The sequence below is a fragment of the Rhinichthys klamathensis genome, unplaced genomic scaffold (genome assembly GCF_029890125.1).
Source record: "Rhinichthys klamathensis goyatoka isolate OS25496 unplaced genomic scaffold, OSU_Roscu_1.1 h1tg000275l_1, whole genome shotgun sequence".
In the NCBI taxonomy this organism is placed as follows: Eukaryota; Metazoa; Chordata; class Actinopteri; order Cypriniformes; family Leuciscidae; genus Rhinichthys; species Rhinichthys klamathensis.
Window position 1 is genome coordinate 1,599,460 of NW_026606794.1, and position 27,498 is coordinate 1,626,957.

The 27,498-nt window shown below is 39.7% G+C and overlaps 1 protein-coding gene across 12 annotated transcripts in view; it reads right to left on the reverse strand.

Annotated features, from left to right (window-relative positions):
- The window catches only part of dysf (dysferlin, limb girdle muscular dystrophy 2B (autosomal recessive)), a 113,821-nt gene that overhangs the window by 32,082 nt on the left and 54,241 nt on the right, over positions 1-27,498 (reverse strand). For 7 of the 12 annotated variants that reach the window (XM_056268624.1, XM_056268623.1, XM_056268622.1 and 4 more), the window contains one exon: positions 5,325-5,387. The exons of the other annotated variants lie outside the window; for them this stretch is intronic. In XM_056268624.1, the coding sequence (XP_056124599.1) occupies positions 5,325-5,387 (63 nt within the window). The remainder of the gene's footprint in view (positions 1-5,324; positions 5,388-27,498) is intronic. 12 annotated transcript variants of the gene reach the window in all.

Below are 27,498 nucleotides of genomic sequence, written 5' to 3' on the forward strand. Positions count from 1 at the left end.
AGAGTCGGGGCTTGCCGCTATAAATGAAGCTTGTGAAGCTTATAGCAGCCACATTTTGTTAATTGATATGTTATACTGTTTTAACAACATTTTATAGATTATTTAAAGGGAAATTGTGTTAATTTATAACTTTACTGTTCTGGCTTTTAAGTTTTGGTCCAGTAGAACAAAATAGTAATAAAATATATATTTTGAGATTTAAATAGTTGATTTCTTGGAGTGATCAGTTTGGTTTACAGGCAAATGGTAAGCAGTTTATTACAATTATATTGATAAGATATACAAATGCAAGACTTGTATATACACTACACAGTTCCCGTATTCAATTGAGTATTCAATATTATCAAAATTCTTTCAAATCTTATTTAGGTCTATGGTCTGTGTGTCTGCAGTTTCATGACACGACAACCATTAACAATGAGTAACTGGGTTTTTCTCAGTGAGAACTAACTCACTGCCACTGTTTTGAAGTAAAGATTTTTTAAAGTTGGATCCTTGCAAAATGCACAAATGAGATTTCCGTTTCAATATGGGTCTTTAACAGTCTTCTTTGACATTTATACTACAGAAAACGTGACTAATACAACTTTTATTCTGGCTGCCTTTAGATGTCTAACAATTACGTCTGTAGCATGTCTTTAATTGACGTCTAAACAATGTCCAAAAAAAATTTATAAAAAACGTTCATTCTGGCTCCTGTGAGGACGTCTTCTGGATGTCTAACAATTACGTCTGTAGCACGTCTTTAATTTACGTCTAAACAATGTCCTGAAAAGACGTATAAAAACCTTTCATTCTGGCTCCTGTGAAGACGTCTTCTGGATGTCTAACAATTACGTCTGTAGCACGTCTTTAATTTACGTCTAAACAACGTCCAGAAAACACGTATAAAAACCTTTCATTCTGGCTCCTGTGAAGACGTCTTCTGGATGTCTAACAATTACGTCTGTAGCACGTCTTTAATTTACGTCTATACAATGTCCAGAAAAGACGTATAAAAAACTTTCATTCTGGCTCCTGTGAGGACGTCTTCTGGATGTTTAAAAATTACGTCTGTAGCACGTCTTTAATTTACGTCTATACAACGTCCTGAAAAGACGTATAAAAAACTTTCATTCTGGCTCCTGTGAGGACGTCTTCTGGATGTCTAACAATTACGTCTGTAGCACGTCTTTAATTTACGTCTAAACAACGTCCAGAAAAGACGTATAAAAAACTTTCATTCTGGCTCCTGTGAAGACGTCTTCTGGATGTCTAACAATTACGTCTGTAGCACGTCTTTAATTGACGTCTAAACAACGTCCTGAAAAGACGTATAAAAAACTTTCATTCTGGCTCCTGTGAGGACGTCTTTTGGATGTCTAACAATTACGTCTTTTAGACGTATTATAGACGACTGTTTGCTCGCTGGGATGCTTTGTAAGTGGGAAAACCTGCAAAATCGGCAGTGTATCAAATACTTGTTCTCCCCACTATATATATATATATATTATATATTTATATAATTTATACTTTGTGTTTGTAATTGCATGTTCCTCTTCTGTAAGTTGCTTTGGATAAGAGTATAAATGCATATATGTAAATGTGAATAATAAATATGTGAAAACATAATTGTATTTAGCATTCACAATATCACATCAATATTACACCAATGCTGGCCTTCTCAACCAGGAAGTTGGATAGACCTAAAGGGACTTTTCAATGCAAGTATACATTTATAACTGAATTTATTTTGGTTTTGGGCATCTCTTGTTCACTAAGAAGTGTGCTGTATTCCTTCACTGTCTGCACATTTCAGCAGAGTCAAGGCAGCCTTTCAAATAACCTCCAGCATTTGCATGGTCTGAAGAAAATGAAGCCACCAACCAATATTCCATTTTATGAGCAACCACAGTTCGGCATGTTTCTTTTTCTCCTCTCAAAACTACTGATGCGTTTTGGATGTCAACTGCTAAGACCAAAAAACTGGCAAAACTGTTGAAATACTATTTGTCCTCTGCAGTGTCTGAAGGCTTGGCAAAGACTTTAGCAAACACTGCATCATCACGGGGCAGACCTATGTGCATGGCAGTTCTCACAAAGAATAGAATAGAATAGAATAGAATAGAATAGAATAGAATAGAATAGAATAGAATAGAATAGAATAGAATAGAATCTGGAAAATAGATTAGATAGGCTTTTTTTTTTTTTTTACGAGGAGTTTCCGTGGGTATCTGGATTGTGCTGGAGGCTGGTCACTTCTTTCCGTCCGCAGAGTCCATTTGAAACACTACTGCTAGCGATTGCCGCTGCTTACTAATGGCTGCCGTACGGATGTAAGCCCAAGTAGACGAGAAAGCGCATGACGTCAAATTTTGTGAATTTTCACGCCAATTCGGACCCGACTCCTCCACACACAATTGAGCCTACATGCTGATAGAGGCAACGGTGGTGGACAGTCAAGGTGTCATTCTTTCTATTACATTATGGTTGGCTCATAAATGTACAAATGAAGACTCTATCTTAAAGATTTTTTTAAGTAAAAACCTACACATAGCCCCTTTAATAAATACTTTAAGTTATGTAAACTTTGACAGCCCTAAAAACACATGTTGAAATATCTATCTCTTGATTTTGAGCCTCTCCAAAGACACCTTGACTGTTCCATGCTGGTGGAATGGCCTGCCTATCTCAACCCGAGCTGCTGAGTCTTTTTTAAACCATTTTCAAGAAACTGCTGAAGACGCATCTCGCCAACACTTCACCCATTAATACTAACACTTGCGATTATATATCTATTAAAAAAAAACTGGGAATAGTCACAACACTTATATTGTTGCCCTATTGTTGGTTTGATTGCTTTTATTGCTCTCCTCATTTGTAAGTCGCTTCGGATAAAAGTCTGCTAAATGATTAAATGTAAAAGTAAATGTTATATCTTAAATATTTTCCAGAGCCTCTGGCACCCCTTTGTGGATCCCAGACCCCAGTTTGAAAATCCCTGAATTACAAGACCTCAAAATAGTGAAACAAATCTCATCATAATAAATAGGAAAAAGTGTGATGAACGGCTCTCTCCTCACCATCTTTTCTCTCTCCCTCCTAAAAGCAACAGGACAGGACAAGCTCATAGAAGGTCTGCATCTTCAAAATTTCATTAGTGGAAAACTGATTGAATACACATTTTTCATCCCTCTCTCTTTCTCTTCCTTTCACTCATTCTTTTTCTTTCTGTTCTTGACATTTGGCAATGAGGGGAAATGCACTGGGAATCTTTTAACAGCCCTATTTACTTTGGCTCTGGTGAGAGAGAAAATTTGGATTTTTGATCATCTGGTTTTAATGTTTTCTAATAAAATAAATATCTTTGTTTGCAAAAAAAGAAACCTCTATGTCTTGGCAAGAGGAGGCAAAGAGTACTACATTTAGAGTGTGATATAAACAAGAAGTGGTATCAAAGGATTCTGCTTAGTCTTAGCCTGGTGTAATGCAGTCATAAGGACTAGAACCAAAGCCCCAAAACTGTGGAGATCATTTGACTAGAAACAAATTGGACCACACTAAGACCTGCATGACTTCCAAGAGTAGATGGGCCTAAGAAGATGACAGAACACACCTTTCTCCTATATGTTTGCTTCTCATTTCTATGTCCCTCATTCATGATCCTGACTTTTCTTTGTTGGAGAAAGTGCAGAAAGAAGGATAGTCTCCTTGATCTCAACACAAAACAGGATTCGTGTTTTGCAACCAATCTGAAGCGTAACCAAGAGAACTTTACAGAGTCGAAGACAAATATGAGAGCAAATTAGCTTTGCCTCCGAAATAAAATAAAATAAATAAATAACAATATAACATAAAATAAATGGGTCTGTCACCCAAAGTTCCTGCAGTCAGTTGCATGTACAAAATCCTTCACTGAGTTAGAAACTCAGAGTAACCACTCACAAAGCCAACTAGATCTTGCAGATCTTCATGATTAGAGGCATCCGTTAACCTAATTAGACTGGTGTAAATATCATTTTGAAATACACTTTATGGTCAGAAGTATGTGGACTCCCGAACACCACACCCATATGAGCTTGTCTAAGCATTTTATTTCAAAACTATGGGTATTGACAGGGAGTTTGTCTTCCCTTTGCAGCTATAATAGCTTTCAATCATTTGAGAAGGCTTGGAACATGCTGTGGGAATGATGTGGAACATGGCTGCAGGAATTTGCACACATTCAGACACAAGAGCCTTGGGGAGGTCAGGCACCGATGTTGAACAATGGGGACTGACTAAGTTGGAGTTCCAATTCATCCCAAAACAAGTGGGGTTCAGGTCTGGACTCTAGTATGTATAGGCCAGTCAGGTTCTTTTTCGACAAACTCAGTAAGCCATTTCTATATGGGCCTCACTTTGTGCAGAGAGGCATCATCATGCTAGAGACGAAAAGGGCCTCAGACAGCTGAATGCTTGATTTTACGCACTTCCCAAATCCAGCCAAATCGATTCATTAATAGAGGGTGTCCACATATTTTTGTCCATGTGTACTTTACATTACAGTGTCTGCAGTACACATATTCTGCAAATACAGTTGCTTAAAATTCCAATTGTAGTACTGTATAGCTCTACAAAATAAAGTACAACATTCTTACAGAGAAAGTCACAGTAAAATAAAAATCCTAACCTTTTTTTTCTGTGGAATCAGTGTTATTGTGAACTAAAACTATTAAAAATCATTTGTGGAAACGTAACCTTAAAAAAACCTTAGAAATGCTGCCTTAGCAACTAATTGAAATAAACTACTAAAGTACTACAATACTAATACTAAAACTGAAATAAAAGTGAAGTGAGTAAATGACAGAATTTTGAGGTGAAATATTTAAATATTATCTTAAAAAATCTCTTAACATCCTTAAAGTAAGATAAAAAATTATGCGAGAAGCACAATGGCTTATTGATATTGAGACTTGTTTTAAGAGAATTCATCTTGACATCTATTTTGTCATATTGTTTAGTAAAAATCTTTATGAAAATGTCAGACCTTGGCCTGGGTGATGTCACTTGTCCATGCATCGTCACACACCAAGGGCATGCAGCACAGGACACAAGCCACATCGCATGTGTATTCCACTTGTTGACTTTGTCACAGCTATTCTGACTGAATAAAGGTGACATGCCATGAGCCACAAACACATAAAGAGACAAAAAAAAATCCAATATTATTTTCACACGTAATGAGGGCAAGAAACCCTGGACTCAAACCATACCATTATACACTCAATGACCTAGTCACAATGAAATGAAGGTTGCAGAGAGATGGAAAGAGATGTGAAAATAGGTGATGATGTCATACATACGTATACATGGAGGCTGGACTGAGAAGGCGAGATGTTAATAATGGCAGAGCTGGTGCCGTCTGCCTGTTATAAACCAGAAGCATTGGTTAGTTGGTTAATGTTAGTAAACACCCTACATTCGCTAATCAACACGCTTTCAAAAACGTGCAATCATAGTAAGAGGAGCATTCATAGTTTCTCAGAAAGCCAAATCTTTCAATTTCACTATTCAAAGTCTAAACAGTGTTTCAGGTTTAAATGATAAATGTTTGAGGTTGTAATTGGAATGTATAATATTAAATATCCTTATCAAGACAAATCTAACTGATCTACTACACATGTTATACCACACTCTACCAGACGACAGTTCAATCCTGGTCGTAGTAGTGATGAGATTTTTTTTATAGCATAATGAGAAATGACATGAAAACAGAGCAACACATTAGATCAGCAGCATGGATGACGTAAGATGACAGCATGTATTACGGAGCAGACAGTGGATTGGATCGCCAGGTCTGGAACTCCCAGACTAAGATGCAACAGAGAGCGTCAATGAGGTACAGATGGCAACCATACCGAACGCTCTGACTCTAACCTGTGGTTTGTGCACTCAGACAGGACTGTGTTTCTAGCTGATAGATAAATCATTACCAAGGTCAGGACCATGAAATGTGATTCCCCGATGAAGAATGACACCCCAGGATTGTTGTTTTTCCTGGATGGGACTCAAAAGTGGGTTTATTTCCCCAATAATAGCTCTAACAGATGAGGGACTCTACAGTAGGATGAGTTCATGCTGCAATGTAAGCGTTAACGCTAATTAGCTGCAGACACAACACAACACGCATAGCGTTGTGCCTCCCAATGCTAAATAAAACCATTGTTTTCAATAGGAACGTGTTGCAGCGAAAGCACCACACCAGCCATAAAACAACACGCGTGAAAATGCATTTTGCGGATTGAACAATGGAATAAAATAATTAAATTCTGAGGAGAGAGCTCTCCAAGGAGTAACATTAACCTAGCGTAGCAGTATCATTTTAAAGACGCTTGTCCCTGTACACATTATGAAATGTGTTGTAATAAATAACATGCACAGGACAAACATTTAATATAATTAAATGTACATCTATGTCAACAAATGCTCCCCTCAAAAGGATAATATATCATGCAAAACATATCAACAGCAGTTCTGCTGTTACATGGAGAATAAAAGCTTTATTATAATTGTTTGTTAAAGTCTAGGGTCAAAATTGGGGTGTAACGGTACATGTATTTGTCCCGAACGATCACGGTACGGATGTCTTGGTTCAGTGCATACAGTCAGAAGACGAATACAGTCTTGTATTGTAGATCCACACTACAATCTTGCTAAAAAAAAAAAATAGCTTGCTAGTAGCCTATATGCTGAGTTTCAATTACATTTTGTGAGACTCTCCGCAAAATTCAGGAAGCCGGGAAGGCAGAAAGCAGCATTCTGTTTGTTTTCTTTATTTTACAAAAGCACAATGGAAGAACCAACCAAGTCAGTTTCCTTATAATTGGCCAATAAAGCTGATTCTTAATAAAACAAAAACATCAAAAGCACTATTGTATTTTACCCAAAAATCAATTTCTCAATTTCTCCTCATAATACTACATGCACATGTTTAAATATGTTCTGCATAATTAAGTAGCACAGCTAAATATATTTTGTGATGTTAGAATTATAGAGTTAGATGTTAGAAGTTAGATGGCAATAAATAAGTGACACACCTATCTTCATAAGGGTAATTATTTATTTTTTTTAAAAACTATTAAAAACATCTTTGTTAATTGAATAAAATCTGGGGGGAAAATTTATGTAAATATTTGTTTGGTTTTTTATTGTTATTTCAGGCCACATTTATAATTTTTGTTTAATTTAAGTTGAAGCACTAAAATTACCAACTGGAAATAAATAAAAACTAAAACTGAAATAAAACTAAAATAAACCTAAATAGTAATAAATAAATAAAAATAATAATAAAAATGACAAAAACACAAAAAAACAAAATTTGAATTAAAATGAAGAATGAAAAGATAAAAATAAAAGCAAATTCAAAATATTAATAAAACCTATTAGTATGCAAATAATACTACAATAACATTGATCTTGTGTGAATTGGTGATAAGCAGTTTATACAGTACATAATTTATTTTTACATTATATATATATATATATATATCATGAGAAGTAATCCAATCCAAAAATGTGTTGCGAGAAACAGCAGCTTTAGCTAAAAGCATTTTATGCAGAGCAATTTTACACATCTCATCCTGATGAGCCTGGGAGATTGCATTACCTCACCGCATCTGTCACATGCTAATCATGCCGAAGCATTCCTGATTCCTCTGTATTCTGGTGCACATGGTATGGGTGATTACAATGCGATGGTAGGCTGGTGTTACAAACAGCAGAGCAGTGCCAGAGCTGTGTCTTCCCATGCAGCAACCACATCCTGCAGAAATTATGTGAAATCAAGCTTACTCTTTTACACCGCAATCTAAATACAATCAAGAATGCTGGATGTGATGTTAAACATCATCAAATAAACTGGCTAACTGTTCTAATAAGTGCAAGACATAAGGACAGTACATACTGTCTATGCAAACATTTTCAAATAGACTCTTACAAGAAAGTCACAAAAATGAGGCTCAACAGGCCATCAGACTGGCTGCTCATAAACAGGGACCTGGTCGCAAAGGCCTGTCATCAAGCGCTCTCGTTCCCCCAGAGTCGACCCCTAGCAGGGGAGGTGTGGGGGTAGGGGGTGGCAGTTATTGTGGCGCCGGTGGTGAGCAGCCAGGAGCGGGGGGATGCAGTTGCCCAAGACGAGGACTTACCACATCAGAGGGAGGACTGAACCCTTGCAGCGCCTTTTGCTGTGTAGTGCCAGGGCATAATAAATACAACAAGAGAGAGGACTCCACGCAGCTACTCAGTAGAACAGCTAATTAGGACCAGGCCGCTTTGTTTGCTGTTGTCCTCCAACTAGAGGAGTTGCATTACAGAACATTTTGAAGTACACACATTAGTAGGGCTGTTTGACTCTCTTGCTGTCTAAAGGGCTTTGGGCGAAGCCACCAAGACGTAGGATCAAAATCAAACCTTTTCAGTAGTTCTCCCTCAAGTTTAACCTCAGAAACCTCTTCAAAGCTCCTCTACATGGGCACTTGCTTTTAGCGCCCTGTTTCCGAAGTATATCGTTTAACCCACTCAAAACCGTGGCAAATCCACAAAGCCACCGGATTGGTGTTACTTTCCCCTATGAGGTTGTGTTTGGCCTCATCAAAAACCTGCTTTAAGTGATGAACCTGATCCAGGGAGCGTTTTTTATGAGACCGCTAGGGAATAGTATCGGGGTCTGGGCCAAGCCAAAGTAAAGTCTTTGGGGAGATGATGGGCGGGCTTCGAGTTTCATTTAATGCACAGAGGAGTTCAGACCAGCTTGATGTACCACTCTGTACACCACCAAACACAAAATACAAGGCATTAGAGGTGAATATATTACGTTATAATGCTTAAGGAAAGGTTCAGTAGATTATTTGCACTAAATGAATGGTTAATGTCATTGTGTAATGAACAAAAACTGCTCTTTGTAAATAATTGGAATCTGTTCTGGGAGCGACCTAGGCTCTACCGTGCTGATGGCCTGCACCCCAGCAGAATCGGAGCGGCTGTTCTGTCGGACAACATCTCCAAGACGTTACACACCGTATGACTAGAAAATCAAATTCCAAATCACAGTCTTTGCTGTGCCAATTTAATTGATATAAGTAGTGTAGAACATTATATAGAAACTGTGTCTATTCCTCGTTTAGTGAGGCCAAATAATAAATCCACTGTAGGATCTAGGAAAAATCTTATTGTAATTAAACCTGAAAATCTAAATATCAGTGAACAAAAACAATTTCTAAAACTAGGTCTTCTAAACATTAGATCGCTCACACCTAAGGCGGTTATTGTAAATGAAATGGTCACAGATAATAGCTTCGATGTACTTTGCCTTACTGAAACCTGGCTTAAACCAAACGAGTATTTCGGTCTAAATGAGTCTACCCCGCCAGGATACTGTTATAAACATGAGCCCCGTCTGATCGGTCGTGGCGGCGGTGTTGCAACAATCTATAGAGATATTATTAATGTTACTCAGAAAACAGGTCACAGGTTTAGTTCGTTTGAAGTACTGGTGCTAAACGTTACGCTCTTAGATGTAAGAAATAAATCCCTATTATCTCTAGCCTTGGCTACTGTATATAGACCTCCAGGACCATATGCTGATTTCCTAAAAGAGTTTGCAGACTTTCTCTCAGATCTATTGGTCAATGCCGATAAAGCAATAATTGTTGGAGATTTTAACATACACGTAGATAACACAAACGATGCGTTAGGGACTGCGTTTACAGATTTATTAAACTCCTTTGGGGTCAAGCAGAATGTCAGTGGTCCCACTCATCGTCTAAATCATACACTAGATTTAATTATATCATATGGAACCAATCTAACCGATATAGATATTATACCGCAAAGTGACGATCTCACCGATCATCACATGGTAACTTGTATAATACGCACTGCTGAAATTTGTCATGTTGCGCCACGTTATAGACCAGGCAGAACAATCCTTCCGACCACTATAGATAGATTCTCAAATAGCTTACCTGATCTATCTCAGCTGCTCAGAGAACCCAAACAAACAGATGAACTAGAGGAAATGACTAGCAGTTTGAGCACCATTTTCTCTAGTACATTAGATATTGTTGCACCAATTAGATCAAAAAAGGTTAGAGAGAAAACTAAAGCACCATGGTACAACAGTGCTACGCATGCTATCAAGAGAGAAACTCGTAACCTAGAGCGTAAATGGAAACAAACTAATTTAGAGGACTTTAGAATAGCGTGGAAAGAAAGTATGTCACGTTATAAAAAAGCTCTAAAAGCAGCCAGGGCTGAGCATCTCCGCAAACTAATAGAAAATAACCAAAATAATCCAAGGTTTTTATTTAACACCGTGGCTAGACTAACAAATAAACAGACATCACCCGAGCAAAATATTCCGTTACTGTATAGCTGTAATGATTTTATGAACTACTTCAATGAGAAAATAGAAAGCATCCGAAACACAATTGTAAATGTACAATCCTCTATGGTGTCTTATGATTCAGCCTCAATTATCGCCCCTCAAGAACAACTACACCGCTTTACAACTATAGGACAGGAAGAGCTAAATAAACTTATCATTGCATCTAAACCAACAACATGTTTATTAGATCCAATACCAACTAAATTTCTGAAAGAAGTGTTACCTGTAGTGGAAGAGCCTCTTCTCAATATTATTAACTCGTCTTTATCTTTAGGTCATGTTCCAAAAATATTCAAGCTGGCAGTAATAAAACCTCTCATTAAGAAACCGCAATTAGATCCAAATAACTTAGCAAATTACAGACCCATTTCAAATCTTCCATTTGTGTCTAAAATACTAGAAAAGACTGTGTCCGCTCAATTGTGCTCTTTCATGCAAGAAAATGAGATATATGAAAAATTTCAGTCAGGATTCAGACCGCATCATAGCACAGAAACTGCGCTAGTTAAAATTACAAATGATTTACTTTTAGCTTCTGACCAAGGCTGTATCTCAATATTAGTTCTACTCGATCTTAGTGCTGCGTTTGACACTATCGATCATAAAATACTCTTGGATCGACTACAAATCTACACTGGTGTTCAGGGACAGGCATTAAGCTGGTTCAGATCGTATTTATCAGACCGTTACCATTTTGTTTGTTTAAATGGGGAAAAATCGAAGATAACGTCAGTAGACTATGGAGTGCCGCAAGGATCGGTGTTAGGCCCTCTGCTATTCTCAATATATATGCTGCCACTTGGTAATATTATAAGAAAACATGGAATTAATTTCCACTGTTATGCTGATGACACTCAATTATATATTTCATCACGGCCAGATGAAAACACTAACTCATCAAAATTGACAGAGTGTCTTAAAGATATAAAATGCTGGATGACGCATAATTTCCTGCTACTAAATCCAGATAAAACGGAGGTATTACTTGTTGGTCCAAAAAACTATCCACAAAACTACTCACAATACAACTTTAATATAGAAGGATGTCCTGTTACTTTATCCTCTACGGTAAAAGACCTGGGAGTTATACTAGACCACAACTTGTCTTTCGAAAATCATATTTCATATGTTACAAGAACAGCCTTTTTCCATCTTAGAAACATTGCTAAATTACGTAACATGCTATCTGTTTCCGATGCAGAAAAGTTAGTTCATGCATTCATGACCTCGAGACTAGATTACTGTAATGCTTTATTAGCCGGTTGTCCTGCATCCTCAATAAACAAGCTACAGTTAGTGCAAAATGCAGCCGCTAGAGTTCTTACTAGGTCAAGAAAATATGATCATATAACACCAATTTTATCATCTCTACACTGGTTACCTATCAAGTTCCGTATCAATTACAAAGTACTATTACTGACCTATAAAGCCCTAAATGGTTTAGCTCCTGTGTATTTAATGGACCTTCTATCGCCCTACAATCCATCGCGTTCTTTAAGATCACTAAATTCGAGGCTTCTAGTCATTCCTAGGATATCTAAGTCCACTAAAGGAGGGAGGGCGTTCTCACATTTAGCTCCTAAACTCTGGAATAGCCTTCCTGATATTGTTCGAGGCTCTGACTCGCTGTCCCAGTTTAAAACTAGATTAAAGACGCATCTTTTTAGCCAAGCATTTACATAATGCTTACCTTTTATAATACTGCTGAATCAGATCAAATGCATTTAATACTATAAAACTTGAAGAGACTGTAGGTTATCTGTATAGGTTGCATAGTATTTGCAGTCATTACGTTCCTGTGTATATTGCGTGAATGACGGGTGGTTGGGCAGATATTGTGTTGCGGTAGGTAGTATGCCATACGGAACCGTTGTCCACTGAAACTGCCTATTCACGCACCAGTGGGGCTCGACAGCCTTAGTCAACGGGTTGGCGCGTATGGTTGGGTTGCGGAGAGATTGTGAGATTGTGGTTAGGTCTCAGCAGCAGGAGGGACGTAGAGGTCAGTAAGCAAGGCTGAGTTGAGTGGGGGACGGAGGGGGGTGATTTTGGGACGCAAGAGTCACTGTCTTCATGTTTTGTCATTTACGCCTGTGTTATGGAAATCATCATTATGAACAGCAGCTACGCTAATTATTTTCCCTTTGCTTTTCTGCTGTTATCTCGGGACGCGAGTCCCGAGAAAATGGCGTTCGTCAGCTCCAGTTTGTATCCAGCCTCTCACGGAGACTTCAGATGCTCCAATCACAAAGCCTATGAAGTGACGACTCAACACGGGCGATATGGACTCTCTATGGTGGACGGCACTGATCCTCAACAACTCGTCTTAAGACCGGCGTGCATACTTGGACTTCCAAAAAATACTCTAAATGTTCCGATCCAATCTGACTTGTAATGCTGCCCGAATCATGCACTGTTCCTTCGTTGGCCAGAGGAGAACTGGCCCCCCGACTGAGTCTGGTTTCTCCCAAGGTTTTTTTCTCCATTCTGTCACCTGATGGAGTTTTGGTTCCTTGCCACTGTTGCCTTGGCTTTTGGCTTGCTTAGTTGGGACATTTAACATTTAATATTCAATAATATTATTGATCTGCCTTACTTAATGTGGACGTTGACGCAATTTCTTTTAGAAACAAACTTTGTTATATTGTTTTCATGTTATCACTGTGAAGCGCTTTGATACAATCTGTATTGTAAAAAGCGCTATATAAATAAAGGTGACTTGACTTGACTTGACTTAAGGGGGAATAAAGAAAAAAATCCCAATATATTTCAGTCCACTGGCATACGCTGTCTGTAGAATGCAATTTGCATGTCGCAATTCTCGATCATGGAGGACAGTTATGAGTGCTAAAGGCTGTGGGGGATGCAACTGACTATCAAGATCTAGCATAATTTAGTGGGACTGTACAATTGTCCGTCTAGTAATATGGCACGTAGTCTTAGAGCTCAAACATGACAATCTGGGGCTCAGGTCAGGAAGCAGACAGACTGGCTAAACCGACCGTCTGCCAGCTGTCTCACATCACCAAGGTCAGATAAATCCCATCACATAGAGACTCTTTCACCAAGATATCATCATATAGAGACTGTGTCTGTTCCCCGAATTAGGACATACAAAAAACTTCCAAACCCATCTAAGGGTAAAAATGCAATTGATGTTCAACAAATAAAAAACAGATATAATACAAATGAGCAAATGATAAAGCTTGGGTTTCTGAATATTCCATCCCTTACTTCAAAAGCACTTATTGTTAATGATATGATTACAGACTATAACCTAGATGTGTTGTGTTTGACAGAAACCTGGCAAAAACCAAACAATTACATTACTTTAAATGAGTCCACCAGGGTTACTGTTATAAACATGAACCTCGTCTGAAAGGCAAAGGGGGAGGTGTTGCTGTAATTTATAGTAATATTTTCATAATTACTAAGAAATCTAGTTTCAAATATAATTCTTTTGAAGTGTTGGAGCTTAATGTAACAAAGTGTAAATGATAAATCACGTATGAGATTTGTGCTGGCTACTGTATACAGGTCACCAGGGCACCATACAGACTTTATCAAAGAATTTGCTGACTTTCTATCAGGGTTAGTACTCGCTGCAGATAAAGTCCTAATTGTTGGTGATTTTAATATACATGTAAATAACGAAAAAGATGCATTGGGATTGGGCTTTAACGATATTCTTAACTCTATTGGAGTTAGACAACAGTGTCAGGACCTACTCATTGTCGTAATCATAGTCTAGATCTAATATTATCACACGGAATCAATGTTGATACCGTTGAAATTCTGCAGCAGAGCGACGACATCTCAGATCACTATCTAGTCTCGTGTAAACTTCATTAGCCAAGGCTGCAAAGCTGACTCCGTGTTACAAATATGTTAGACCTATCAATTTTGCCACTAAAGACTGCTTTATTAATAATCTTCCTGATCAGTTTCATCATCTCAGCATCCCAGACAGCTTAGAAGAATTCGATATTGCGACAAACTTTTAATTCTCTCTTTTCCAGTACTTTAGACACAGTTGCTCAGTTACGCTTAAAGAAGATTAAAGAAAATAGTCCAACGCCGTGGTACAACGAGCACACTCAGGCCCTTAAGAGAGCAGCCAGAAAAATGGAGCGCAACTGGAAGAAAACAAGACTAGAAGTATTTCACATTTCATGGAAGGAGAGCTCGATTGCATACAGAGAGGCCTTAAAAGCTGCTAGATCTGCTTATTTTTCAACCCGATTATAAGAAAATAAACAAAACCCTAGGTATTTATTTGAAACAGTGGCTAAACTAACAAAAAATAAAGCTTCAAGCCCAGAAGTTTCCAAGCAGCACAGCAGTAATGACTTTATGAACTTCTTCACGTATAAGATTGAGAATATCAGGGAGAAAATTATAACTATGCAACCGTCTACTACAGTATTGCATCAGGGAGTGCTTTGTAGTCTCCCTAAGGAAAAAATCGATTCATTCATTACTATAGGAGAGGAAGAATTTTTTTATCTCGTTAAATCATCTAAATCGACAACATGTATATTAGACCCTATACCAACTAAGCTAATGAAAGAGATGCTTCCAGAGGTCAAAGATCCTCTTCTTAATATCATTCATTCATATTTGTCATTAGGATACGTACCAAAAAGTTAAGCAGGCTATGATTAAACCGCTTGTTAAAAAAAACAACTTGATCCTACAGAATTAGTCAATTACAGGCCGATCTCGAATCTACCTTTTCTGTCAAAGATACTAGAAAAGGCAGTATCTTCACAACTATGTTCCTTTTTAGAAAGAAATGATATCTGCGAGGATTTTCAGTCAGGATTTAGACCGTACCATAGTTCTGAGACAGCATCATCCAATCGTGGTTTTATCTCTCTATTAGTGTTACTCGATCTTAGTGCTGCATTTGATACCATCGACCACAACATTCTTTTAAATAGACTCAAAAATTATGTTGCCATTAGAGGAAATGTATTAGCATGGTTTAAATCATACTTATCTGACCGTTATCAGTTTGTAGCAGTAAATGAAGAGATGTCTTATCGATCACAAGTTCAGTATGGTGTACCACAAGGCTCAGTACTAGGACCGTTGCTGTTCACTCTGTACATGCTATCCTTGGGAGATATCATTAGGAAGCAAGGCATTAGTTTTCACTGTTATGCTGATGATACACAGCTCTATATTTCTTCACACCCTGACGAAACGTACCAATTCACAAAATTAACGGAATGCATAGCTGATAATATAAAAAACTGTATGACTAGCAACTTCCTACAACTTAATTCAGAAAAAACAGAGATTCTAATTATTGGACAAAAAACTTCCTCACGTAATAATCTAGAATACTGTCTAACACTTTATGACTGCTCTGTCAAGTCTTCGTCGTCGGTTAGGAACCTGGGTGTGCTCTTTGATACCAACCTTTCATTTGAAAGTCACGTGTCTAGCATCTGTAAAACCGCATTTTTTCATCTTAAAAATATATCTAAATTGCGTCATATGCTCTCAATGAAAAATGCAGAACAATTAGTTAATGCGTTCATGACATCAAGGCTAGATTATTGTAATGCTATTATGGGTGGTTGCCCTGCATGCTTAATAAACAAACTACAGCTGGTCCAAAATGCAGCAGCTAGAGTTCTTACCAGAACCAAGAAGTATGACCATATCAGCCCGGTTCTGTCAACACTGCATTAGCTCCCTATTAAACATCATTTAAATTCTAAAATACTGCTGATCACTTACAAAACACTAAATGGTTTAGCTCCCCAGTACTTGAGCGAGCTCTTAACGCATTATATTCCTTGACGTCTTTTGCGATCTCAAAATTCCGTCCAGTTGGTAATACCTATAATATAAAAATCGACAGTTGGCAGTAGATCCTTTTCCTATTTAGCACCAAAACTTTGGAACAATCTTCCTAACATTATTCGGGAAGCAGACACACTCTGTCAATTCAAATCTAGACTAAAAACACATCTCTTTGACCTAGCATACACATAACACATTATAGACTTCTATAATTCAATTTAGATCATTAGGATCACATCAGCTAGAAATACCAAGGGTTCACTCTAAGCATGGAGAGTCTGCTTTTAGCTATTATGCCAGCTTCCAGAGGAACCAGACTTCCAGAGTAGATCAGATGTGCTCCTACAGTAGTCACATTCAAATCCAGACTCAAAACACATCTGTTTAGCTATGCATTTACTGAATGAGCACTGTGCCAGTTCGTCCGACTGTTTTTACTGTACTTTATTTTATTTTTTATTCTAAACTGTTTTAATCATTCTTATTTGTTTTGATTATTTTAATTTCTTTATTCTAAACTGTTTTAATTATTGTTATTTTTTTTTTATTTTTTTTATTTCTTCTATGTAAAGCACTTTGAATTACCATTGTGTATGAAATGTGCTATATAAATTAATAAACTTGCCTTGCCTTGCCTTTAGGGTGCATAGTTTAGATCAGCCGGAACCGGGAACACTCCCCAAAAAACCTGATGTACTTGTTACATCATAAGAAGGATGGAGTCTACGCTAATATTAGTCTCTCTGTTTATCCGAGGTTTACCGCAGTCCGCCGGAACCAGGCCGAATCCAGATCTGATGCAGGACCTTCGCCTAGACACGATCAAAATGCAATCCTGAAGTGTCAACCAGTCCCTTCCCTGTTTACTGAAGTCAGCCGGATCCCGGCCGTATCCAGATCAGATGGTGGACCTGCACCTGGACCCATCCATGACGCATCCCTGAAGTGCCAGCCTCATCAGCCTGTGAAGGCCCGATCGACACGACAGCCATCCTCAACAAACTCGTCTCCATACCGGCGTGATGACTCCGACTTCCAACCAGATGGAACTGTATTAATATTCTGAATGTCCTAATCCAATCTGACTTCTGACCTGTAATCATAATGCCTGGATCATAATCATACACTGTTCGCTCGTTGGCCAGAGGAGAACTGGCCCCCGACCGAGCCTGGGTTCTCCCAAGGTTTTTTTCTCTATTCTGTCACCTGATGGAGTTTTGGTTCCTTGCCACTGTTGCCTTGGCTTTTGGCTTGCTTAGTTGGGGATATTTAATATTCAACAATATTATTGATCTGCCTTACTTAAGGTGGACGATGACGCAATTTTCTTCTAGAAACAAACTTTGTTGTATTATTTTCATGTTATCACTGTGAAGCTGCTTTGATTCAATCTGTATTGTAAAAAGCGCTATATAAATAAAGGTGACGACGTTGTGTATGGTCTAATCCAAAACGCTTGATGCAGGTACTATTTAATCCACACAGAGAATCACACAGGAGAAAACCAGAAGAAGAAGAAGTAGCAGTAGCAGTAGTAGTAGTAGTAGTAGTAGTAGTAGCAGTAGCAGCAGGAGCAGCATAATCCACATACTCGCTAAAGACAAAAAACGACAGGGAACAACTGAAACACAGGGCTATATATGAAGAGTTTGGTTCCAAAACGCAATAAATCCATTTAGATTGATTTGAGTAAAAATGTGTTTTCTTTACCAAGAAAGTAGAAAGATGAAAACCACTATTTTCTGTTTCAAACTTTCACATTGCATTTGTAGGTCATAATAACAAAAAAAAATTAAATCCAGGTTTTGATTTTCAAAGATTTATTATAAAAACGGATTATTTTTTTCCCCAAAATGCAATAAATCCATGTTTTTTTTTTTTATCAAAATGCAATTAATCCATTGAATCAATATAAAAGTTTTTTTTTTCATATTGAAACTGTTGAAAATACACAACAACGTAAGTTTATTAGTATAATATTTTTATTAAGAACTGTAAAGAAGATTGAAAACATTTTTCCTCCTCCCGAGTGCCTCATCTTCTTAATCTCCTCACGTAAATGAATCAATTTCGATGCCTTACGTTTCTTACCCACCGCAGAAACAACCACAGGTTCATCAATGCCGTCAAAATTATTCATTTTTTGTTTGTTTGTTGATCGAAAAGTACAAAATAGATAAGAAAAACTAGGAAGCCGGGTGTATTTAAGGCGCTGCCGTTACTGTTTGCATTGCGTGGAATGGTGCGCTGTGATTGGTTGAGAGCGGATATATCGCATTCTGCAGAGAAGGGAGACTGGCGTTTGTCGCTGTTTGGAAAGAAAGGGAGAAAACATGACAGAATAACACGGCGGATATCGCATTTTACTTAAAATTAAACATTGACTTTTCAATACCAACCAGATACAATACTGATTTTTGCAGTAACTCATTTTTTTTAAAAATGGCGTTTATTGCGTTTTGGAACCAAACTCTTCATATACAGGGGACAAACAAAGGCATCTAAATTAGACACAGGTGAAACTCATTAGTAACTAAGGCAACTCAGAGCCATAGAGAGAATGAGTTGCGACACTCCCATAGACCGTCATAGGAACTTTGGAATGCGGAAGTAACGCGTGTCGTGGAGCAGCCAATAGTTCCAAACACTGATAGTTCCAGCATTGAACGCCATTCATTTTCAGTGCTTCCGAAGGACCCTCGCTGGTACATTAATGAAATTACTGTATTTTTTTACTTTTACACACATTAGCCGACCTCTCGTGAATCTAGTCTGTAGTTATATTTTATGTAGCCAGTTTTAGTAAATGTTTATTGGAAGAGAATAGGTTAATTGCAGCGATAGCTTACGTGACCAACACTTCACTAACGTTAGCTTACTTACGGTAAACTGATGTATATAATATATAATATTTTTAATAATATTTTATATGTATGTATATATATATATATAGCCTATATATAATATTATACATACACACACACACACTTCATTTATTTAAATGGGTTAGGGTTATGCATATATGTGTTTATATGTATTTAGGAACATAGTTAATTCACTCATTAACTATCTCTCCGGTTTAATTTTATGAAGAATATTTTTCGGTTGAATATTTACCGAACATTGCTGTATATAGTCGTTGCTTTCTACGTTATGGGAGCAGTCTATTTCCCTCCTAAATCATTCACTTGTACATGCACAGCGTAATTATTTATATTTTATGTTGGTTGGAGTTCTGAACGGACTGCAGACCTCTTTGCGTGATCACGAAGGTAGGCTAATGGCTGAATCGGAATTTATAAGCAAGATCACGAGAATCAATAGCCTAATACAGCCCAGTTGTGCTAAAATAAATATCATGAGACGTCCATCATCAGATGAATGACATGGCAAAGTTAAGTTAGAGCTGCTAAAGCCAGTGCTACTACCCATGCGTACATGAACACTAAGCTTTTCCTTCCAAAAATATAGCCTAAAACTTATCTAAGTTGTCACCCTGCCTCTCCAAATGCAAAACTGACATTAACAAAATGCAATAACAGCTTAAAAAGTACTTGGGTGTGTGTTTTATTTTATATCTACCGTTTAATAATGCAATCGCTGCTGTCTGTCCATAGAAGAACATGACAGCCCGCGTATGTTTTGGAACTATTGGGGCTTAATGAACCACGTGACAGCCGTTGCGGCGACATCAAAGCGTGTCGCAACTCTTTCTCTCTATGGCTCTGAGGCAACTAACAAGGGAATTAACAAGACTAAACTGAAAGGAAACACAAGAAACAAGCACATGATTGAAAAGACAAGAACACTGAACCAGAGGCGGACAGAGTACAGAGCTTTGTTACTTGAGTAAAAGTACAGATACCCCTTGCTAAATTTTACTCAAGTACAAGTAAAAGTACTACATTCAGATGTCTACTTAAGTAAAAGTACTAAAGTACTTGTTTTTAAAAGTACTTGAGTATCAAGAGTACAAGAGTAAATTTTCTAAATATTGCATACTAATCTACTGCCACAGTGCTTACATTTATGCACAGAAACGTCCTACATGGAGTTATGAAAAATGTTAATGTTAATACCTTGGAGAATGTAAAAGGAATTGAAAGTAAAATCAAGTCATTTTCATCTTTTTACCATGTTGCTTTATTTAATTTAATTAATTTTTTGGGGGGTCCCATTTTAAATGCGGGGACAACACACACACACACCACATGTAAGGGTGGCGCTGCCAATAAAGCACCTAAAAGCTGTCACAAAGAACCGGCAAAAGGAATGATTATGAATATGTAAAATATAGCAAGGAGATATTTTAATTGTTTATTAATAAATACTTGTTAAATAAACAAGTGTTTTCTTTGTCAGTGTCGGCTAGATGAAGTTGACGATGCTGACTCGCGATCTTCAGTAGTGAACGCGCCAGAGAGAAATGCACATTTCATACGGATTACATGAGCAGAGAGCAGTCTGTAGTCTGTTTTCTTTCGTTTTGAATTTTTCTGTTTAAAAGTAGACATGTCTGTGAGAGGCAAGTAGGCTACCTTATACACTGAGTTTCGGTTCATTTATGAGACGAGATCCAGTTCACAGGCCGGCGCCTCCGTTTCTTATCTATCGTCTGCTATTTACTTCTTATTTATTAAACCCAGGCAATTGGTTGATGAAACATTGATTAAAATTAAGATACAATTAATGCAAAACAAAATTCAGGTTAAAGAAAGGTTTTGTGTTTTCTGTTTGATGTCTCTGTGAACGTTTTAAAGCATTTTTTATGCCGCTTTCAGAGCGCTCACGTCCGTAACGGAGAACACGTCCATAACATTGTTTTTTCCTCATAAATGCAAACCCGAAAAATAAAATAAAACAAAATTAATATTTTATGTACTGTGGAGACTGAGCGCCAACCCTTCTTTATTCGCTGGGTAGTAGCCTACTTTGGTTTTCGCAGTGTAATTCACATAATCAGTAAAAATATATTTTGCCTCCTAAAGTTTTTTTTTTAAGAAATCAGAAATCCCTCGTGGCTACACCACTGCCACATCTGTGTTAAACACACCACATACTCAAGAACATCAAACCAAATGCTTGGCTTACATTAATGTGTAATATAAAATCTGACCATGGAGTTGACTTTGGCGGAAAGCTGAAAGTGATTGCTGATAGGCTGTCCCAATCAGTGTGCCTGCACAATCCAATCACGTTTGAGAGGGAAACAACAAATTGAGGGTGTCCGAGATTTTTCTTTTTTTTTTTTACTCGGGTACTCACGGTTATGGATAGAAATGTATTGGAGTAAAGAGTACAATATTTGCCTCTCAAATGTACTTGAGTAAAGTCATGAGTACTCCCCAAAAATGATACTCGAGTAAAGTACAGATCCCTCAAAATTGTACTTAAGTACTGTACTCAAGTAAATGTACTCCGTTACTGTCCGGCTCTGCACTGAACATAGCCCTGACAACATCACAGCTGCGATTCAGGCACCTGAATCAGCACATACAAAATAAATGTACGGTACAAAAACAACTAAACCATTCAAAAGTTTTGGGACAGTACGTTTTTTTAAAAGAAATTAATACTTTTATTCAGCAAGAATACAATTAATCAATCAAAAGTAAAAGTAAAAACATTACAAAAGATTTCAATTTTAAATAAATGCTGTTCTTTTGAACATTCTATTCATCAAAGAATCCTGGGGGGAAAAGCATCACGGTTTCCACAAAACATTGAAAAGCTGTTTTCAACATTGATAATGAGAAAATTTTCTTGAGCAAATCAGCATATTAGAATAATTTCTGAAGGATCATGTGACACTGAAGGGAGAAAATTCAGCTGTCATTACAGAAATTAAACATTTTAAAATATATTACAATTTAAAAAATTATTTTTTAAATTGTAATAGTATTTCACAATAGTACTCTGTTCCCTTTCAAGGGAACTTCGAGCTGCGTTTGAGACGCGGTGGGAACGCTCTGCGTGATTGCGTCATGAAGCACGTGTAAAATCAGTCCAATGGAAGCCCGATACGTCATGGGTGACGTCATAGACCAGGAAACTATAAAGCACCCTTGAAAACAGACCGCGACAGCTTCTGTTGTCTTCAGCAAGCGCTCTCTGTGATTCTGTCCTTGTCTATTTATTGTTGTTTGTCAAGCCCAATATATATATCACTATCTATCATTATGGCGAGCAAAGCAATATTATAGACGTTGTGTTGTTCCCTGCCCTCGTTACATCACGGGTGGGGACACACATCAGCTTTTTGTTGCTGTTTGGGAGTGGAGCATGCAACAGTCATTTCTCGAGGGATCTGACTGTGCATTGCGAGAAGCTGTCCGTGAGGACGCTCCGCTCCCGCCGGGCGTTCTTCGAGGAGGACGTTTCGGTTCGCGTTCCCCGAGCGGGTCTCTCTGTTGCCGAGGCTCGGAGACGGCTCGTATTTCGGGGTTCGAAAACGGATCTGACAGCGGGGGTTGGGACGGGCTCCGCCCTTTCTCAGCTTTCACATGCCAGATCTAGTGTGCTGCGATTTCCAGTTCCGAGGAATTGGTATCGTTAGTGTTTTGTTTAATAAGAAAGAGAACAAAACAAATACAAATCTTTATAAAAAGGCAGATGTTTGAGTTTTCAATGAATAAATTTTCCAGCTCATAACTCTGTTGAATAAAGAGGAGCTTTTTTAAAGAAAAAAAGGAGGTTTTATCTAGTGCTGTTGCCAGTTAAATATTTACTGGCCAGTTGAACATTATGAGATTGAAAATAAAGAAGAGTTTGTTAGATGAACTGTATCTTAAAACAGGAAAACTCTGTATCTCAGCCCCCTCTTTGGGGACTGTGGTTTTTCCCTATCTCCACACTGAGGTGTCGAGATTGTGGAATAAACCGGTTTGTATTTTATGTGTTTAATCCCCAGATGTCTGACTATAGTAATGTTTGGGTATTAAGTATCATAGTATGACATTGCCTCGGGTTAAAGAGACGCTTGCGAGCTTTCTCTCTCCCGAGTCGGCGTTATCGTTATTAACCCCGACGTTACCCACCAGCCATCTTAATAATGAATACATTTTTATTAGGCAGCGCTGGTGGGTAGAGTATATAAGGACATGGATGAATGTGAGGGGCGACTCTCTGAGGAGGGTCGCAGCGCTGCCAGTTCGGTTGTTTCCTGCTGGTGGCCGCAGAGTGATATATATGTATATATATATAAGTTTTTTCTGATATAAAGATAAAGGAAAATAAAGATATAATTATGTCTGTTCTTCTGGACGCTCCGCTTTCAAGAAAACTAAGAAATAAACCATTCAGCGGCGTTCCAGAGGTTTCTTCCTCACCAATCTAATGTTCCTGAGACGGCCTATTATGCTCCTCTCAGCACAAAGTGCAAAACAGAGCGTCGCCATTCGGGCTCCTCCGCAATTGAGGGGTACCTGGGTGGCGGTCGCAGTCTAGCCAGTTAGAGACATGCAAGATCTGAGGACTGTTTTATCTCTAAAATAGCTTTGACAAAGAAGAAGCCCTGACGCCGAGGCGATCAGGCTTCTAAGGGTGGTCCCCTCTGGGGTAGGGACGGTTTTGAGAAATCGTTTCTCCTCAGCGCCCTTTGGGGTGCGACTCTCTGAGGAGGGTCGCAGTACTGCCAGTTCGGTTTCCCTGCCGGTTCGCCGTTTCAGGGCGCCGAAGTGCCTGCTTTTTTCAACGATCCTCCGAGAAGGGTCGTAGGAACTAAGCTAGTTAGAGGTAGGCAAGATCTGAGGACTGTCATCATCTCTAATAAAGCTTAGACAAGAAGTCCTGTCGCAAGAAAACGAGGCTATCAGGCTTCTGAGGGCTCCTCCGGGGCAGGGACGGTTTTGAGAAATCGTTTCCCCTCTGCGACCTCTGGGGTGCGACTCTCTGAGGAGGGTCGCAGCGCTGCCAGTTCGGTTGTTCCCTGCTGGTTCGCCGTTCAGGGCACCGAGGTGTCAGCGTCCCCATACGATCCTCCGAGGAGGATCGTAGAGCGGTCAGTTCGGTTGTTCCCTGCCGGTTCGCCGCTTCAGGGCACCGTAGTGACTGTTCAACCAAGGGACGGTTTTGAGAAATCGTTTTTCCTCTGGGGTGCAACTCTTTGAGGAGGGTTGCAGCGCTGCCAGTTCGGTTGTTCCCTGCCGGTTCGCCGTTCAGGGCACCGAGGTGTCAGCATCCCCATACAATCCTCCGAGGAGGGTCGTAGAATGGTCAGTTCGGTTGTTCCCTGCCGGTTCGCCGCTTCAGGGCGCCGTAGTGACTGTTCAAACAAATCCAGAGGCCAGTCTTGAGAGACTGGTTCCCCTAGTAAATTTCTGGCAGCGTGGAAACTACTGCCACATATTTCTCAGTGGGTCCTGCACACTATAGAAAAGGGTTTCAGAATTCAGTTCGGTTCTCGTTCGCCCAGATTTCTAGGGGTCCTCCTCTCATTGGTGGACCCCGAGCAGGCTTTGGTTATGGAGCAGGAAGTACTGTCACTTCTGCAAAAGGAGCTGTAGAAGGGGTTCCTCCTCCCAGCAGACAGCCATTACTTCATTGTTTCCGAAAGAGGATGAGGGAGGTTCCCGAGGTTTGCTTTCGGGGGCGAAGCATACCATTATCGGGTTCTTCCATTCGCCCTAGGTTTATTACCCCACACCTTTACAGTATGCGTGGATGCAGCTCTGGCTCTTCTGAGACTCCAGGGCATTCGCGTATTATACTACATCAATGATTGGTTGCTCCTAGCTCAATCTGAGTTTATGGCAGTTCGGCATCGAGATGTCGTTCTGTCTCATTAAGGATGTTGGGGTTGCCTCTCAACGCCAAGAAGAGTGTGCTCTGAGGACCACTTTTCTGGGTGTAGCAATTCTTACAGCCGTAATGGGGTATATCTAGGCCAGTCACTCACTGTGAAACAGTTTCAGACGGGTGGGTCTCATGGCAGTTGCGTCCAACGTATTACTTTTGGCCTTCTGTTCATGAGACCCCTGCAGTGGTGGCTCAGGACCAAGGGGTTTTCTCCGAGGGGAAATACGTTTTCGCATGATCAAGGTCACGCGGCTATGCCTTCGTGCTTCGGTCATGTGGAAGAACCTTGGTTCCTCGCCCAGGCCCAGTGTTGGGGGCTTCTTGTCGACGCATATTGCTATCGACGGATGCTTCCCTCACAAGTGGGGGCGATCATGAGTGGTTGCTCGGCGAATGGCGGACAACACACTGATGGTCTCGTATATCAGAGCAGATATCCTGTTGAGGCAGGGGCTGAGGCCCAGGGGATTGGAGACTTCACCCCGAGGTGGTGGAGCTTCTTAGGGAGAACTTTGGTCTAACTAAAGTCAAGTCGACCTTTCACATCGTTTGTACAACGCATTGCTCTATATGGTTCCCCCTCACGCAGCCAGCTCTTCTCGGACTGGATGCGATGGTGCAGGTGTGGCCGAGGCTGCACCTGTACGCATTTCCCCCGATATCTATGCTCCCGGAGGTTCTGGAGAGGGTTCGCCGGGAAGGGGCTCATCTGCTACTAGTAGCCCCATACTGGCCGACTCGAGTTTGGTTCTCGGACTTTGTCTCTTCTGGACGGCTCTCCCATGGAGATTCCGTTCAGGAGGGACCTGCTGTCCCAGGTAGGGGGCACGATATTTCACCCTCGACCGGAGTTGTGGAAACTGTGGGCCTGGCCTCTGAGGGGGCCAGGCTCATAGAATCCAGTCTCTCGACTAAGGTCGTTGAGACATTCTCCATTCCAGAGCTCCTTCCACGAGAAGACTGTATGCACTGAAATGGAAATTATTCTCCACCTGGTGTGGTGAGCGTCAGTTAGATCCTGTTAACTGCCCTGTTGGTTCAGTTCTCGATTTTCTGCAAGACCGTTTCTCTGCTGGATTATCTCCTTCCACCTTAAAAGTTTATGTGGCGGCTATTTCGGCCTATCATACCCCTCTGGGAGGTACTTCTTTTGGGAGAGATCCTCTGATTACTCGTTTTCTCCGTGGTACATTGAGGTTGAGACCTGCACTGCACTCTAGAGCACCGGTTTGGGATTTAGCCATTGTACTTGAGGGTCTGGCTCTGGCTCCCTTCGAGCCTATTGAAGAGGTTTCAGAAAAATTCCTCACTTTGAAAGTTTTTTTTTTTTTCTTTTCTTTTTTTTTTCTCCTTGCTATTTCATCTATCAAGAGAATTGGAGATTTGCATGCCCTGTCGGTTGCTCCGTCATGTCTGGAATTTGCACCTGGTATGGTGAAAGCATTTCTATACCCTAGACCGGGTTATATTCCTAAGGTCCCAGTTAATGTTGGGGGCCCAATAGTGTTGCAGGCCTTTTATCCTCCACCTTTTAATACCCCAGATCAGGAACAACTGAACCTGTTATGTCCAGTTCGGGCATTGGATGCCTACGTTCACAGAGCTGCCCTGTGGCGTAAGTCAGAGCAGTTATTTGTATGTTTTGGGTCACTCAGAAGAGGGTGCCCTGCATCTAAACAGGTTATGAGCAAATGGATAGTCGAGGCTATATCATTGGCTTATGAAGCGGCCGGTCAGCCTTCACCTATGGCTGTACGGGCCCATTCTACAAGGAGTATGGCGGCCTCTACGGCCTTAATTTCGGGTGTTTCCCTTCTTGACATTTGTAATGCGGCAGGTTGGTCCTCTCCACATACATTTGTCAGGTTTTATGACCTTGACCTCTCCACTCCTGGGGCGAGGTTGCTTGCTTCTTAGTGTGCGCAAGGACTTCACACAGAACGGGCATTTGTCACTATGGCGTAGTGGGTATGGGGTTCCCACCGCGTCTCAAACGCAGCTCGAAGTTCCCTTGAAAGGGAACGTCTCAGGTTACGTATGTAACCCTGGTTCCCTGAGAGGGAACGAGACGCTGCGTTTGCCTGCCATACTTCCTGCATGCCCTGATCGACTTGCTTCAGACTTTTTCAGAAGCTGTCGCGGTCTGTTTTCAAGGGTGCTTTATAGTTTCCTGGTCTATGACGTCACCCATGACGTATCGGGCTTCCATTGGACTGATTTTACACGTGCTTCATGACGCAATCACGCAGAGCGTTCCCACCGCGTCTCAAACGCAGCGTCTCGTTCCCTCTCAGGGAACCAGGGTTACATACGTAACCTGAGATGTTTACCATATTTTTGATCAAATAAATTTAGCCTTGGTGAACATAAGAGACAAAAACAACAACAAATTTTTTACCCCAAACCTTTGAATGGTTGTGTGTGTTTTTTTCCTCGCTTAAATACGATAATAAAATTATTTAAAAAATTCGTTTTTG